General features: G+C 33.3%; 1 protein-coding gene across 12 annotated transcripts in view; it reads right to left on the bottom strand.

Moving 5' to 3' along the window:
• LCORL (ligand dependent nuclear receptor corepressor like) overlaps positions 1–12,861 on the bottom strand; it is a 165,262-nt gene that overhangs the window by 21,236 nt on the left and 131,165 nt on the right. For 3 of the 12 annotated variants that reach the window (XM_047718967.1, XM_047718966.1, XM_047718968.1), the window contains exon 7: positions 6,087–10,903. The exons of 3 other annotated variants lie outside the window; for them this stretch is intronic. In XM_047718967.1, the coding sequence (XP_047574923.1) occupies positions 6,087–10,903 (4,817 nt within the window). Of the gene's footprint in view, positions 1–6,086; positions 10,904–12,861 lie in introns of those variants that run through there. 6 more of the 12 variants (XR_007125284.1, XR_007125285.1, XM_047718976.1 and 3 more) reach the window with 4 other exon arrangements.

The raw sequence follows: 12,861 nt of genomic DNA on the forward strand, positions 1-12,861 counted from the left end.
TTTCCCAAAGTCATTAGACCAGAGAACACTTTGGCCACAGAACATCTTGGAGGACTAGTGCTTCATGGACTGTATCTCTGGAATGCTTGTGTGGCAACTAGATGAAGGTGATAATGAGTCATCTAGAAATGTTTTTCTATCAAAATGAAATTTAGAAAATCATCTACTCTATGCTTCATAATTCTATTAAATGATAATTATGAAGCTGAATAATAGCACATGAAGAAATGCTAACTCTAAATTTTATTTAAAAACGTTCAGGGAGGGCGCCTGGGTGGCTCAGTGGGTTAAGCCGCTGCCTTCGGCTCAGGTCATGATCTCAGGGTCCTGGGATCGAGGCCCGCATCGGGCTCTCTGCTCAGCAGGGAGCCTGCTTCCCTCGCTCTCTCTCTCTGCCTGCCTCTCCGTCTACTTGTGATCTCTCTCTGTCAAATAAATAAATAAAATCTTAAAAAAAAAAAAAAAAACGTTCAGGGATATTCTGTGCCAACAAATTTAAAAGGAAATTTTGAGGTAGGATGCAAAAAATGCAGTAAACCATTTATGAGCAGGACCAGAGGAGGATGCATGGTTGGTTTCAGTTGCCGGTAGCTGAAGGAGCATAGTATTAATTAAAAGTCACCCATCAGTTACATATCTGTGTGAAAACCAGAATTCTGAATGGAAAAATTATACTCAGACTTTTTTGAAGATAGATGACAAAACAGGAGAAGCTGACAAACTGAACTTTTTTCAGTCAGCTCAGAATCTAATTCAAAGTATCAATTTGAATTCCCAATTTTTATAGCAAAATTTAATGTTTTAGAATGATTACGGTGAGTATAGCAACCTTAAGTCCACATTAGTTACTCTAGTTTTAAAACATTCTTAGATGTGTCCAAAGTAAGTTTTTACATCCAGATATTTATCAACTAGGAAAGGCACACATTCACTTCCATAACTGAAAAGACAATGATACTCAAAAGTTCTATATTATTATTTTTCAATGGTCACTCCATTTTAGGCCATGATCACCTCAAAAATCATCTCTTGCAGTTAGTCTTTCACACACCCCATTTTGTCCCTCCCCTCAAAAATCTATACTGTGCGCTATTATTAGAAAAGATTCTTTAGAATTACACTTTATTTAGTTTCTCACTATTCATGGAATGAATTCTTGGCCTGATCTCTTTGTCCTTCTGTTATACCCACTTGGTGAACCCAATTAACCCAATTACATCTATGGGCCCACTTTTCTCCAAGCTTATGTTCTGGCAGTTGAGATAAAAATCACAAAACTGTTCAACCCTGTTATTTCTTGAGATAGTACTTCAAATGTTATCTATATTGCACAATACCCACCATATTACTCTTAAATTACCTCTAGACTTATAGAAAATATATCTAATATCCTCAGTATTCTGTCCATGAATTTGTAAACTGAAGTGCATTCCATTGTTCCCACTCTTATGTTTTAAGAGAGAAGTTTTCTCCTGGCTGAAACCATTTAAAGATGGCCATAATGTCCAATAATCAACTCTGGGTCTTCATTCCATTTTCACTGCTTGCCATCTCCTTTGTATCTTCAACCTTTCATTCTCTACTGGCTTCTCATTGGCATCTAAACTTTTTTTTTAAACCAGTCTTCATTAGGGCTTCCTCTCACTACCGCCCTATCTCCTCTCCAGTCAGAGCCATTTGTTTTCTGTGCTAATTTTCTTCATCTCTTCCTGCATTAACTGCATTGCCCTATCAAAACTACTCTCTCCAAAGTCATTACAATAACCTTTTGCCCTACCTTCAGTGGAAACATTTCAAAGCTTAATGAACCTCTTTTCAATAGTTTACACTGTTGTTCTTTCCCTTCTTAAAACACACTTCCTTTCTACCACAATTTCCTGCCTTTTCTCTTACTTCCTGACTACCCTCAACAGTCTCCTTTTGTGAACATTAAAAAAAAAAAAAAAGATTTTATTTATTTTAGAGAGAGAGTGTGCGGACACACACTTGAGTGAGGGGTGAGGCAGGGGGAAAAGAATCTCAAGCAGACTCCCTGTTGAGCATGGAGCCTGAGGCAAAGCTCTATCTCACAACCCTGAGATCATGACCTGAGCCAAAATCAAGAACTGGACACTTCACCACCTATGCCACCCATGTGCCCCTATGCATAATTTTTTCTTCTCTCTATCTTTGGGGCTGTGAGATCCCAGGTTCTTTCCATTTTACAGTGAACAATCCATTCCACTCTCATGGTTTCAATTATTTATGGACTCCAAAATCTTTATATCTAGCTCAGACCTCTTTTCTGAGCAACAAACCCATATTAACCAAAGCTTGACCTCTTAACAAGACAGGTTTAAACTGCATGAGTCCACTTACAGGCAGATTTTCCCCCCATAAATATACATACAGTATTGCAAATGTATTTTCTCTTCCTTATGATTTTCTTAGAATTTTCTCTAGCTTGCTTTATTATAAGAATACTGCATATAATACATATAACAGAAAATATGTGTTAATTGACTGTTCATGTTATCTGTAAGGCTTCCAGTCAACAAGTTATTGCTAGTTAAGTTTTTGTGGAGTCAGAAGTTAAATGTAGATTTTTTTAAATGCACAGGATATTAGCACCCTTAACCTCTGCATTGTCCAAGGGTCAACTGTGATTGCTTCCTAAAAATCTTTTCTTGGATATCCCACTCAAACTCCCAATGTCTAAAACTGCACACTTTGAATGTTCTCTTTTATCTCAGTGAACGTTACTATCATCTGTCACTTAGATGTTCAAGCTCAAACCTGGACATTACCCTTTATTCCTCTACTCTCTAAAATACACTGATCCGGGGCGCCTGGGTGGCTCAGTGGGTTAAGCCGCTGCCTTCGGCTTGGGTCATGATCCCAGGTCCTGGGTTCGAGCCCCACGTCGGGCTTTCTGCTCAGCAGGGAGCCTGCTTCCTCCTCTCTCTCTGCCTGCCTCTCTGCCTACTTGTGATTTCTCTCTGTCAAATAAATAAATAAAATCTTTAAAAAAAATAAAAATAAAATAAAATACACTGATCCTCTTAGACCTCTGTCAAATGTATTTGTCCTCCTCCATTACTGCTATTATTAGGGCTCCAAACATTTTTTCATTAAATGATGCTGGCTCACAATTTGGGCTATGCTTCCCTCAGTAGTTTTATCTTTTGCCATTTTTCTGTCCACCCCTTGCTACTTTCTTAATTCCTCTTTATGCCTTAGCTATATGAATTAAATTACTCGGTGTTCTATAATCCTGTTCTGTCACCCAAATTTTCCATATGCAGTTTGCTCTGCCTGAAATACTTCCTGACTTCTAATACTTTGGCATTCTTCAAATCTCAGATGTGACTATGTAAGAATCCTTGCCTAATTTTCTAAACCTGGGTTCAATTATCCTCCTAGGTGCTTCTACAAGCCACCTCTCTCCCCAATCATAGCACTCTACTTTGTACTGGAATTGCCTAGTCACTGTCCCCTATGAAATGATAAGCTCCATGAAAACACAAACCATGACTTTAGTCATTCTACCCCCTTAATGTAATTAATAATATCTCACTTAAAACATAAATATACTCTATTTATTGAATATATACACAGTGCAGGGCTTGTTTTCTTACTCAGATGGAAAGGCAACTTTCTGAACTTTCTATAGTATCAAAGAGCATATTGTAGGCATTTCATTAACTACATACGGAATTAAGAATAGGATAGAATTACATTTCTTCTTTCCTTTCTATGTCTACAGTTGATACATAGCAGCAGATATGTAGTAAAGCATAAATTTTAAAACTCCTCTATGTGTTAAACTATATCTTGACAGTTAATCTTGAAAGGTACAAAACAAGATATTTATGGCAGAAGAAAAATTTTCATCAATAGAAATATTCTCTAATTCATTATATACATTGCCTTATGAATTTTTCTAGAAAAGTCCTTGTTGCTAGAAATCTCTCTCAAATCTCCAGTCACTAATTGTTCTACAACGAAGAAAAACACATATAAAACTAATAATGAATTTTAGTGTCACTTCCAAAAAGGCATTAAGAAGTATGGAATACCAAGAATAATGAGAAAAAAAAAAAAACACCTTAAGAAACATTTTAAAATCAGATAAATATAACAAATGCTGCTATAAATACAACTTTGTAAAAATAATGTCCTTGATTTAAAAAAAAAAAAGAATGTTAAATAAAGAAGGAAAGTTATCAGTAAAAGATAAATAAAACTTTAAGCAGAACAGGACATAGTACTAGTAATTTTTAAAATGAGAAAAGGTGAAAAACAACTCTTACTCTGATACTAAATTTTTTAAAAATATCACAAAAGGATTTTGAGACTAATTTGAAAAAGTAATAATGAGGCATCTTCCATCTTATTTTTCCCTGGTGATCTCATATTTAGTGAGGTAAAGAATCATATTAATATAAATTTTATATTCATACCTTAGGAAGATACAATGTTTAAGAAGCTAGAAGGACTAAATATGGTTCTGTTGTAAACTACCTTTGGTAAACGCAAACAGCATGAAATGAGAATGGTAGTAAGAATTAAAAATGAAACACTGCACTTTATACTTTATTTATGACAATCTTTTAAAAAGATGTGTATATATTTTTAGGTGAATTATAAATTTTTTTTTTTTTTAATCACTATCAGGCTTCTTCCTTCTTTTTTCCTGACATGCTACTTGTTATGTTCAATTATCCTAAGGATAAGAAACAAAGAACATTGTTTTTTTGATTTGATTCATCTTTCATAATGGAAACTCTAATTTGACCAACATTAAAGCTTTAACCATCACATGTTACAAAGTTAAAATTTTTAATTAATGCATGTTAAATACTACTGAAATAGATTATTTTAAAGTCACTCAATTAACTGAATGTTGGAGGCCATCATAATCATCTAACCTATTAAATCTTGAGTTTAATTATTGCTTTTAATATTTTAATATTAGACTTAATAGTTGTTTTTTAGCTTTTGAAAAGGTTTTAAAAAGGTAACAAAAATAAAGACATCGATACTTCCATAAGCCCCTAAAATACACAATGTAACAATGCAACCATACAATAAATGTCCTTAAATTTACAAATGTAACCTGGCACTCTCTCCCGTCTGGGAAGTAATGAAATAAGCACTACCATACTTCTACAAATCTTGGACTGTCTAGCACCTATCAATAAGCTGAGAAGGAACTAGCTACATTGGCAACTACACTGTTCATAAACTATTTTGCTAGGGTCTGAGGTTAACAGTCTCCCTGAGGCACCAATGTCAGGCCAGCATAACTGAGTAAAGCTCATAATTACTTACTAAAGTAATTTCAGTTTACATTCTAAATTTAGCATTACCTTAACATTACCTGTATATAACTTTCTCCCTTGCTATCTCTGGAAAGAAACCCTCATCTTTATATATGTGGAATCTAGTCCAATGACTCATCTGAAAAAAAACCTATTCAACAAGTTTCCTTATTGAAGAAAATACCTTGTTCCTTGACACTATTTAAATAAGCAGAGTCTTAAAATGGTTCCCAAAGCAGTACCAGAGGGTATAACAATTTGATGGTGAATGTGAGACTTGTATACTAGAGTTACTATATATGTTACAGACCTCATCAACTTAGCAATGAGACAGTCTTTACGTCTTTCCACATGGTCTCAAAGCTATTAATTTATCAAGACAATGAATACATATTATCCTGTAGTGTAGCAGTTAATTTTTAGATAGCTCCTTGGGTATATTTACCATTCACACTGTTTTCTATATTTTATATGAGGTCAAATACAAAAACAGATAATATAACTTGTACATTAATGATCTATGTTTAGGAGCTTTCTATGTCTCTACTACATATATTTTAATTTGCTTCAAATCCTGGACACATTAAGATGTAGGGAAGTGCATGGGTATATTTAGTAGGACCTAATATCATGAGTTTCATACTAGGTGCCAAGAAATTAGGTTGTCCAAATATTTTGGAAATAAATTGAAACTAAATCAGCTGTTCCTTTTCTACCCATTGTCTCATACTTTACTCAAGGCACCTAAAATGAAACTTTAAAATTAAGTAGAGAAAAACTTACCTAGTTGGGATTTTGAATAATAGTTTGCCATTTGTCCACTGTTGCAGGACTGTCGTTTATGCCTTTTTGTTGACATTTCTGTGGTCTTCCATGATGGTCTTTTTCTTTTGTTCAATTTGCTAAGAACATCAGAACTATCAGGATTCTTGTCATAGTTAACACATTTATTTAATTTACTATTGTCAAGTTGGCTGGGAAATTTATCGATTGAAGGACTATTTGTTTTAGCATTTTCCATTTCTTTAGACTGCTTTTTAAAAGAATTTTGCCTAGCAGAATGGGATCTTAAGGTAAAGCGCTTTGATTCTTCTCTGTGAGTCTGAGGATTACTTCCACTGTCAATAGATTCAGGAGAGTAAATGATTGTATTTAGCTTAAAAGTATTTCTGTGTTCAAGATAGTTGATCTTCCTCAAAAATATTCTACAATCTTTTAAGGTTTTTGACTTCCAATTATTTGGACACACATTTCCTAGTCTTGGTCCCTTTTCAAAATCTTTTTGGCTGCAACTTGTTCCATTCTCTTTTGCTTCTGACTTAAAATTATTCTCTAAACTAGCATGTGTTTTCAAGTCAGACATTGCCACCTTCTGTTGCAAAGAGTCCTCCCTGATCTCAGGTGGCAAAATAAACTGATTAGCTATTGTGTTTTTTCCTCGGAGTGGGATATCGGCATTTGTTCCCCCCTCAGTCTTACTTAAAAACTGGTTCTGGCAGAAAAATCTTAAGTTTTTCCTTTTAGAGACCCAATCAATTGTTCCATGGTTGTGCAGCTTTCCCTCTCTTTTCCACCTTTCATGCTGCAACCTCTTAAACTCAGTTCTTTTTAATCTAGCTAACGTTAAATTATTTTTCACATTTAACAGCGGAGAGCTAACCATTTTATGCAGTATATGCAACTTCCCTGCAGATTTTGAAGGAGAAGATAGTGCAAATTTTTTAAAGTGCTTTCTGAAGGGGCTGGTATTAAAATTAGAATATGTGGTCCCTAACTTAATTCCTCTAGTATTTATTACTTCCAAAGGGTTTCGAGCATTTGCTTTTCTAACTAGTGAAAGAGACTGTGTTTCTGTCGTTTGCATAAACCAGATACAGAGTTCATTCAAATCATACTTTTTCCGAAAAAGCATTTTTACAGGTGAAACTTCAAGTTCTAAAAGACAGGTTTCCAAAGGGTTTGCTATTTTGAAATTATCATTTTCAATGTGTTCTCTTTTTTTATGAACACAATTTCCAGCTTCATCTCCACTCACTTGCACCCAAGCATTTGTTATTTGCTCAAATCTATTGTTTAATTCCTCTAATAAGGAATCGTTTGATGTAGAAGCAGCCCACCACCTGAGCAAAGGATTTGATGAAATTATTGGGTCCAAGGATACTTCAGAAATGGGTATTAATTTGTTATCTTCCAAACACATTTTTTCATTCCTTGAATTTCTGGTTGCTGGGGTACCTTTCGAAACTATTTTTATCCTTGACTGCTTATGTTTTTCCTTCTGACTTTTACCCTTCTGCAAATGGAGTTTATATGATTTACGGAACAGAGCATTTCTATAAATAAGTGAGCTAGAAGATGCTAATGGATGTAAGAAATGGAGAGATGGTTTTCTATCTCTAATAGAATGTCTCAAAGGTATAGTAGCAACCATACTTTTTGATCCATTCTTAAATGTGTCAGCTTTGGTGTGCCCTGTATCCATCTTATTGCATTGGTGATCATACTTTTCTTCAGCCAGATTTTTTTCTAATATATTTTCTTGTTCTAAAGGAGGTAAGCAGCTGCTAATACTTACTTCTCTCTCCTGAGGTGAAACTCTATTAATAGTCACAGATATGCCAGAGATTTTCACTTTTGCAGGTCTACCAGGCTTCCTAATTATAGCAAAAGGCTTCTGAGTTGGTCGAATAATGTTCTTAGAAGGTTGAGGTATCACAGACTTGTTCTTGATAGGCCTAACATATTCAAAGCCAGACCCCAAGACCTCACTTTCAGTAGTTAAACTTGAAACAGCCCTTCTTTCACCTGCATCAATTTTGTATTCTCTAATATTTCTGAGACTGTTACTTTCAGTTGGAATATCAGCAACATTATTGCTGAAAGATAACACATTGCTTATGTTTACCGTTCCTTCAGAAACATGCCTTCTAGTTCTTCTTGACCTTCCATAAATAACAGTTACGGTAATACTTTTTCTATAAATACTTTCTCCTACTTCTGATAGGAGAGATTCTGGACTTTTCTTTCCAGCACTAGAAGACTTGTTTTGGCAAATGGTGATGTCTGTTTGATTAGTTTTAGGTTTTGGTGGTCTTCCAATTGGCCGCTTAATTTGTTGCACAACCTGGGGACCTATTTTTTTAGGTCTACCTGGTTTCCGTTTAAAAGATGAATCAATACCATTGCTTGGATTTTCCTTAGGTTCATCTTGTGGCATATCACTATTCATACTATCTATGAACATTGCAGGGGATTCTGTAGTTTCTTTTGCACAATTAAATTTGTTTAGTTCTCCCTGTAGAGTGTCACTATCATTAAGATTAGAACTATACTTTTCAAAGTTAGCATTTGGGACATTATTTGTCACTGTTTTTTTTTCAATTACATGATGAGTTAGATATTTTTCAGAAGGAAGTTCAATATTTGACTTGGAAGTACCAACTGAAGTTAAAATGTATTTGACTCCTTCACTGCTTTTAACCTCAGATAAAAACATGAGTTTGATAGGACTAGAATAGCTGGAAAAAGAAGAGCGTTCAATGGCTTCATATTTTGTTGACACACTTTGAACACTGGAAATCAAGCTACTTGTATCCAAAATAGATGTCTTTTCCAGATTATCAAGTCTTTTGCTATTCAAATCTATTGTAGGAATAGGATTGCTTTTGATATTGCTGGCTGCTACCACAGATTTTGATAAACTCTGCTCTTTGCATGTCATTCTACTTACAGTAAGAGTCACATTTCTACCTGCAGTTTGATCTTTACCATTAACTTCTATCAACTTCTTGGATGCCTTGCATCCTTCAGATAATGAGTGATTATTCAAAGACTTTTGGGCCATATTTATTGTGTCTTCCAAACGCTCCACAACAACTTGTAAATTAGAATTCATTGCAATTTTGTTTAGATCTATATTTTGTGAGCTTTCAATTTGAATATTTTTCATGGAATCTTTTTTTTTTGTAGATTCAGAAACTTTTTTGGCCTTAGGGGATTTTTTGAAAACATAATTATTTGTTACATATATAGAATACCACCCTGGGGGCACAATATTTCGTTTAGTTCTGCTCAAAAGTCGAGGAACATCACTTTTCAAAGGAGCTTGAGTATTCTCCAGGTTGGGGTTCTCCTTGTGATTTTGCAAAAGTTTTTTTTCACCTGCAGATTTCTCCTGTGATTTTCTTATGCTCATTTTCTCAGGGAAAGTTGTTTTAAAGCTTTCTGAAAATGCATCAAAAGCCAAGTTAGTTTCTAAACTATGAAGAGGTAGTTGTAATGACTGTAATGCACAATCTGGTGAAAATGATGTTTCTGTATGATTATTATCTTGCCAGTTTTTAGAATTTTGTAAAGACCCTTGGCAATGATAGAATTCTTCTTTGTCCGTGGAAAATATCTCATCATTGCGTGTCAACTTCCTTGAAATTTTTTCAGTGTATTTTTTTCTTACAAAATTTTCATCAAGACTAGCAAGTTCTCTTTTTATTTGTAAAGACTGCCTTCTAAACATGGGGGAATCAGGAGAGTTGTGCATTGAAAATAAGGTTTCTTGACGCTTTCGAAATCTTGTCTGAATAATTTTATTTTCTACCTTTTTATCATGTTGACTCAGCAATTCCATGAAACTGTAATCACTGACCTTGGCATTATGCAAGAGTGAGGATATTAAATCTCTCAATTTTAAATCATTATCTGTATTACAATCACTGCTAGATAATGTTAAAAGGTTTGTCACATCTGTAGCTTCTATTGATTTTAATTTTTCATTAATACGATCCATTAAATCTTGAAAAATTACAGTAGTTTCATCTTTTTCATGATTTGCAGTACAATTATCGCTGTCTTCCAGGAGCAAATAATCAGAGTTACTGGATTTTTTAGTTTTATGTACTTTACCTTCGGGATCGCCCTTGTCACTGTTTATTTCTGCTGGTATGAGAGATGGAGGCTGGTTAATGTTTATTTCAGGTCTGTTATTTTCTAAGGCTGAAAGCTCTGGGACGACATCTTTCAATTTTTCAAATCCTTCAGTCTGTACAGGTGATAACGGTGGAGGTGATGGACTTCGAGATCTACAAACATCCTTAAGACTGACTGAAACATCGCATACTTCCCTTGATGAAAGAGGAGCATGAAAGGTTGATTTTGTAGAGTGAATGTTTGGTAACAGTCCAGAACAGTACCTGTGAGAATTATAACTGTTTGCAATTCCTCTATTCACTACTGTCTTAATGCGTTCAATAGTTACAGTTTGGCAAGATAAACAATGTAAATCTTTAATACAGACTGGCAGAGGCATAAAACCAGGGCTTTGTCTTTCATTTTGTAAATACCCTCTTTCTGCCAGCCTATATTCACAACTACAGAATAGACCATGTAAATCATCTTCAATTAGGGGCTTTTGAGATTCTGAAGACACAGTATATGATGTATTACAATAGCAAAGAGAAGCAGCATTCTGCTCTTGGACTAGAAATTTCAACATGGCCAAAACTTGTTGCTGGTGATGTATGCACAAAGATTCCAAAACTCTGCTTAATGCTGATTTTCCTTTTTCCATTTTAGTAGCTTCCTCTGATTTTGCATCAACAGTTGAACTAAAAATAAAAATCAAACAAAAAATGAATTACAGCAAAAATACCAGTATTATAAGGAGTTATAATTTTAACAGAGTTTGAACAAAAGAAGTTTTGGTATTGCTGGACTCCTAACTCCTATAGAGCTGCAATAATGACATCTTGATTATTGTTCGGCAAAAATATAATGAAGCACTGGTGATAATTAATTTCCTATGGCAAGTAGAATAGTCAAAGAAAAGCCCTAGTTTTGTGATATAAAACCTGATTATAGATTATAATTATAATAATAATATAGATTATATTTTTATCAAATATAAATATGATTATATTTATAGATTGCTAATGTTTAGTGCTTTGGATGTATTAAGAATATTTAATGGAAAGTGCTTCAGAAAGTTATTTTTGGAAGTAGATATTTTATGTTATTTTGATAATTATTAATCCATATTAGTGCAAATAAGAAAAATAAGATATAGGAGAAAATCTTATCTTTAAGATAGATATTTTTTCAAGGTAGTGAAAATAAAAATTATTAATAAAAGAAAGCTTTGTATACTCACAAGGAAAATTAAGGAATTTAGACTTCATATAAATAACAGAGTATCTTTTCTAAGATTAAGCTGCAGGCATTTTAACCTAATAATAAAAAATTTAAGCTATTTAAAAATAAAATCTATTTTTAATTGATTTTAAATACTAAAGTAACTACATGAAGACTAAAGGCATTACTTACCTAATTATTTAATTTCAATTGCTGGAAAATGTCCCACTGAAGACTAACATACATCTAATTTTAACTGACACCCAGGATTACTTAGTAACCAAGGTAGAAGTCTACAAAAAATTTTTTTTAATCCAATACCAGCAGCAAGAAGAGTAAAATATATTAAAAGAATTCTGTTTCAGAAAAGTATCTATTTAAACATATCACCAAACTCTGTACATGAAAATAGCCTCCCATTCATGATTTCTTATATTTACTATTATTGTCAGTAGTTCCTGGTTTGTAGAAATTTTATTTAGTGTGGAATTAGGATATACTGATTATGAATTGCTATAGAAGACTGTATTTGTTTAAAGGGTCATTATATTTATGTATATTAAAAAGTAAAGGATTTTTATTTTAAAATGAAAAGTAAAATTAATTTTATTTTGCTCCCTAAGACTGACTTAATCTGTTTCACACGTAAGTATGCAATATTCTATGTACATTTTATAAATATTATGTTATTTGAGTAGCAAACACATCAAGGCAAATTCTGAACATTAGATCAAAAATTTTCTAGAAAAATGATAACTTTACTAGATTCAACTAATAGTTCACCAAAATTAATGTGATTTGAAAAAAAGCAGTTATCAGAGTGAGAAAAAATATGAAATTAACAATAAAGTGCTTTAAGTCCACAGACATAACCCCAATACTATTTCCTTTCTGAAAAAAAATTTTTTTTGGTAAATTTTATCACGATTGGGAGTAAATAATGGAACTGATTCCCAAGATTCACTATTAGATAACTCAAAAAATACAGGGAGAAAAAAGACATGAGGAAATGTTAACCATCAAATATGAAGATATGTGATATTATGCTCTTTTCCAGCAAATTAAAATTGTAATTTTTACATAAGCAAAGAAATCCCAGAGTTCTGATAGATGCACTTCAACAGTTTTTTTTAAAGTTATGTTACGGCCTATTAAACATATCTGTATTAAATAAAAAGAGATTTTATTTCTTAGAAAAATTCATTGCACCGTATTTTAAAGATTAATTTGCTTTCCTAAGTTTCTAAAATGCTTAAATGTTTTTTCCATTAGCAAAGTCAAATAGAAAGTAGAAATAACTAAAACTAATGATTAGTGTTAACTATTCTGAAAACCACCCCAAGATTTTTACAGTTGTCCTCTGAGATTTCAAGGAAGTCTATACTTTAAATAAGTTTCTTATTCAGTTAATTACTCCCCCCCATTTTATTACTTT

The sequence above is a fragment of the Lutra lutra genome, chromosome 2 (genome assembly GCF_902655055.1).
Source record: "Lutra lutra chromosome 2, mLutLut1.2, whole genome shotgun sequence".
Taxonomy (NCBI): Eukaryota; Metazoa; Chordata; class Mammalia; order Carnivora; family Mustelidae; genus Lutra; species Lutra lutra.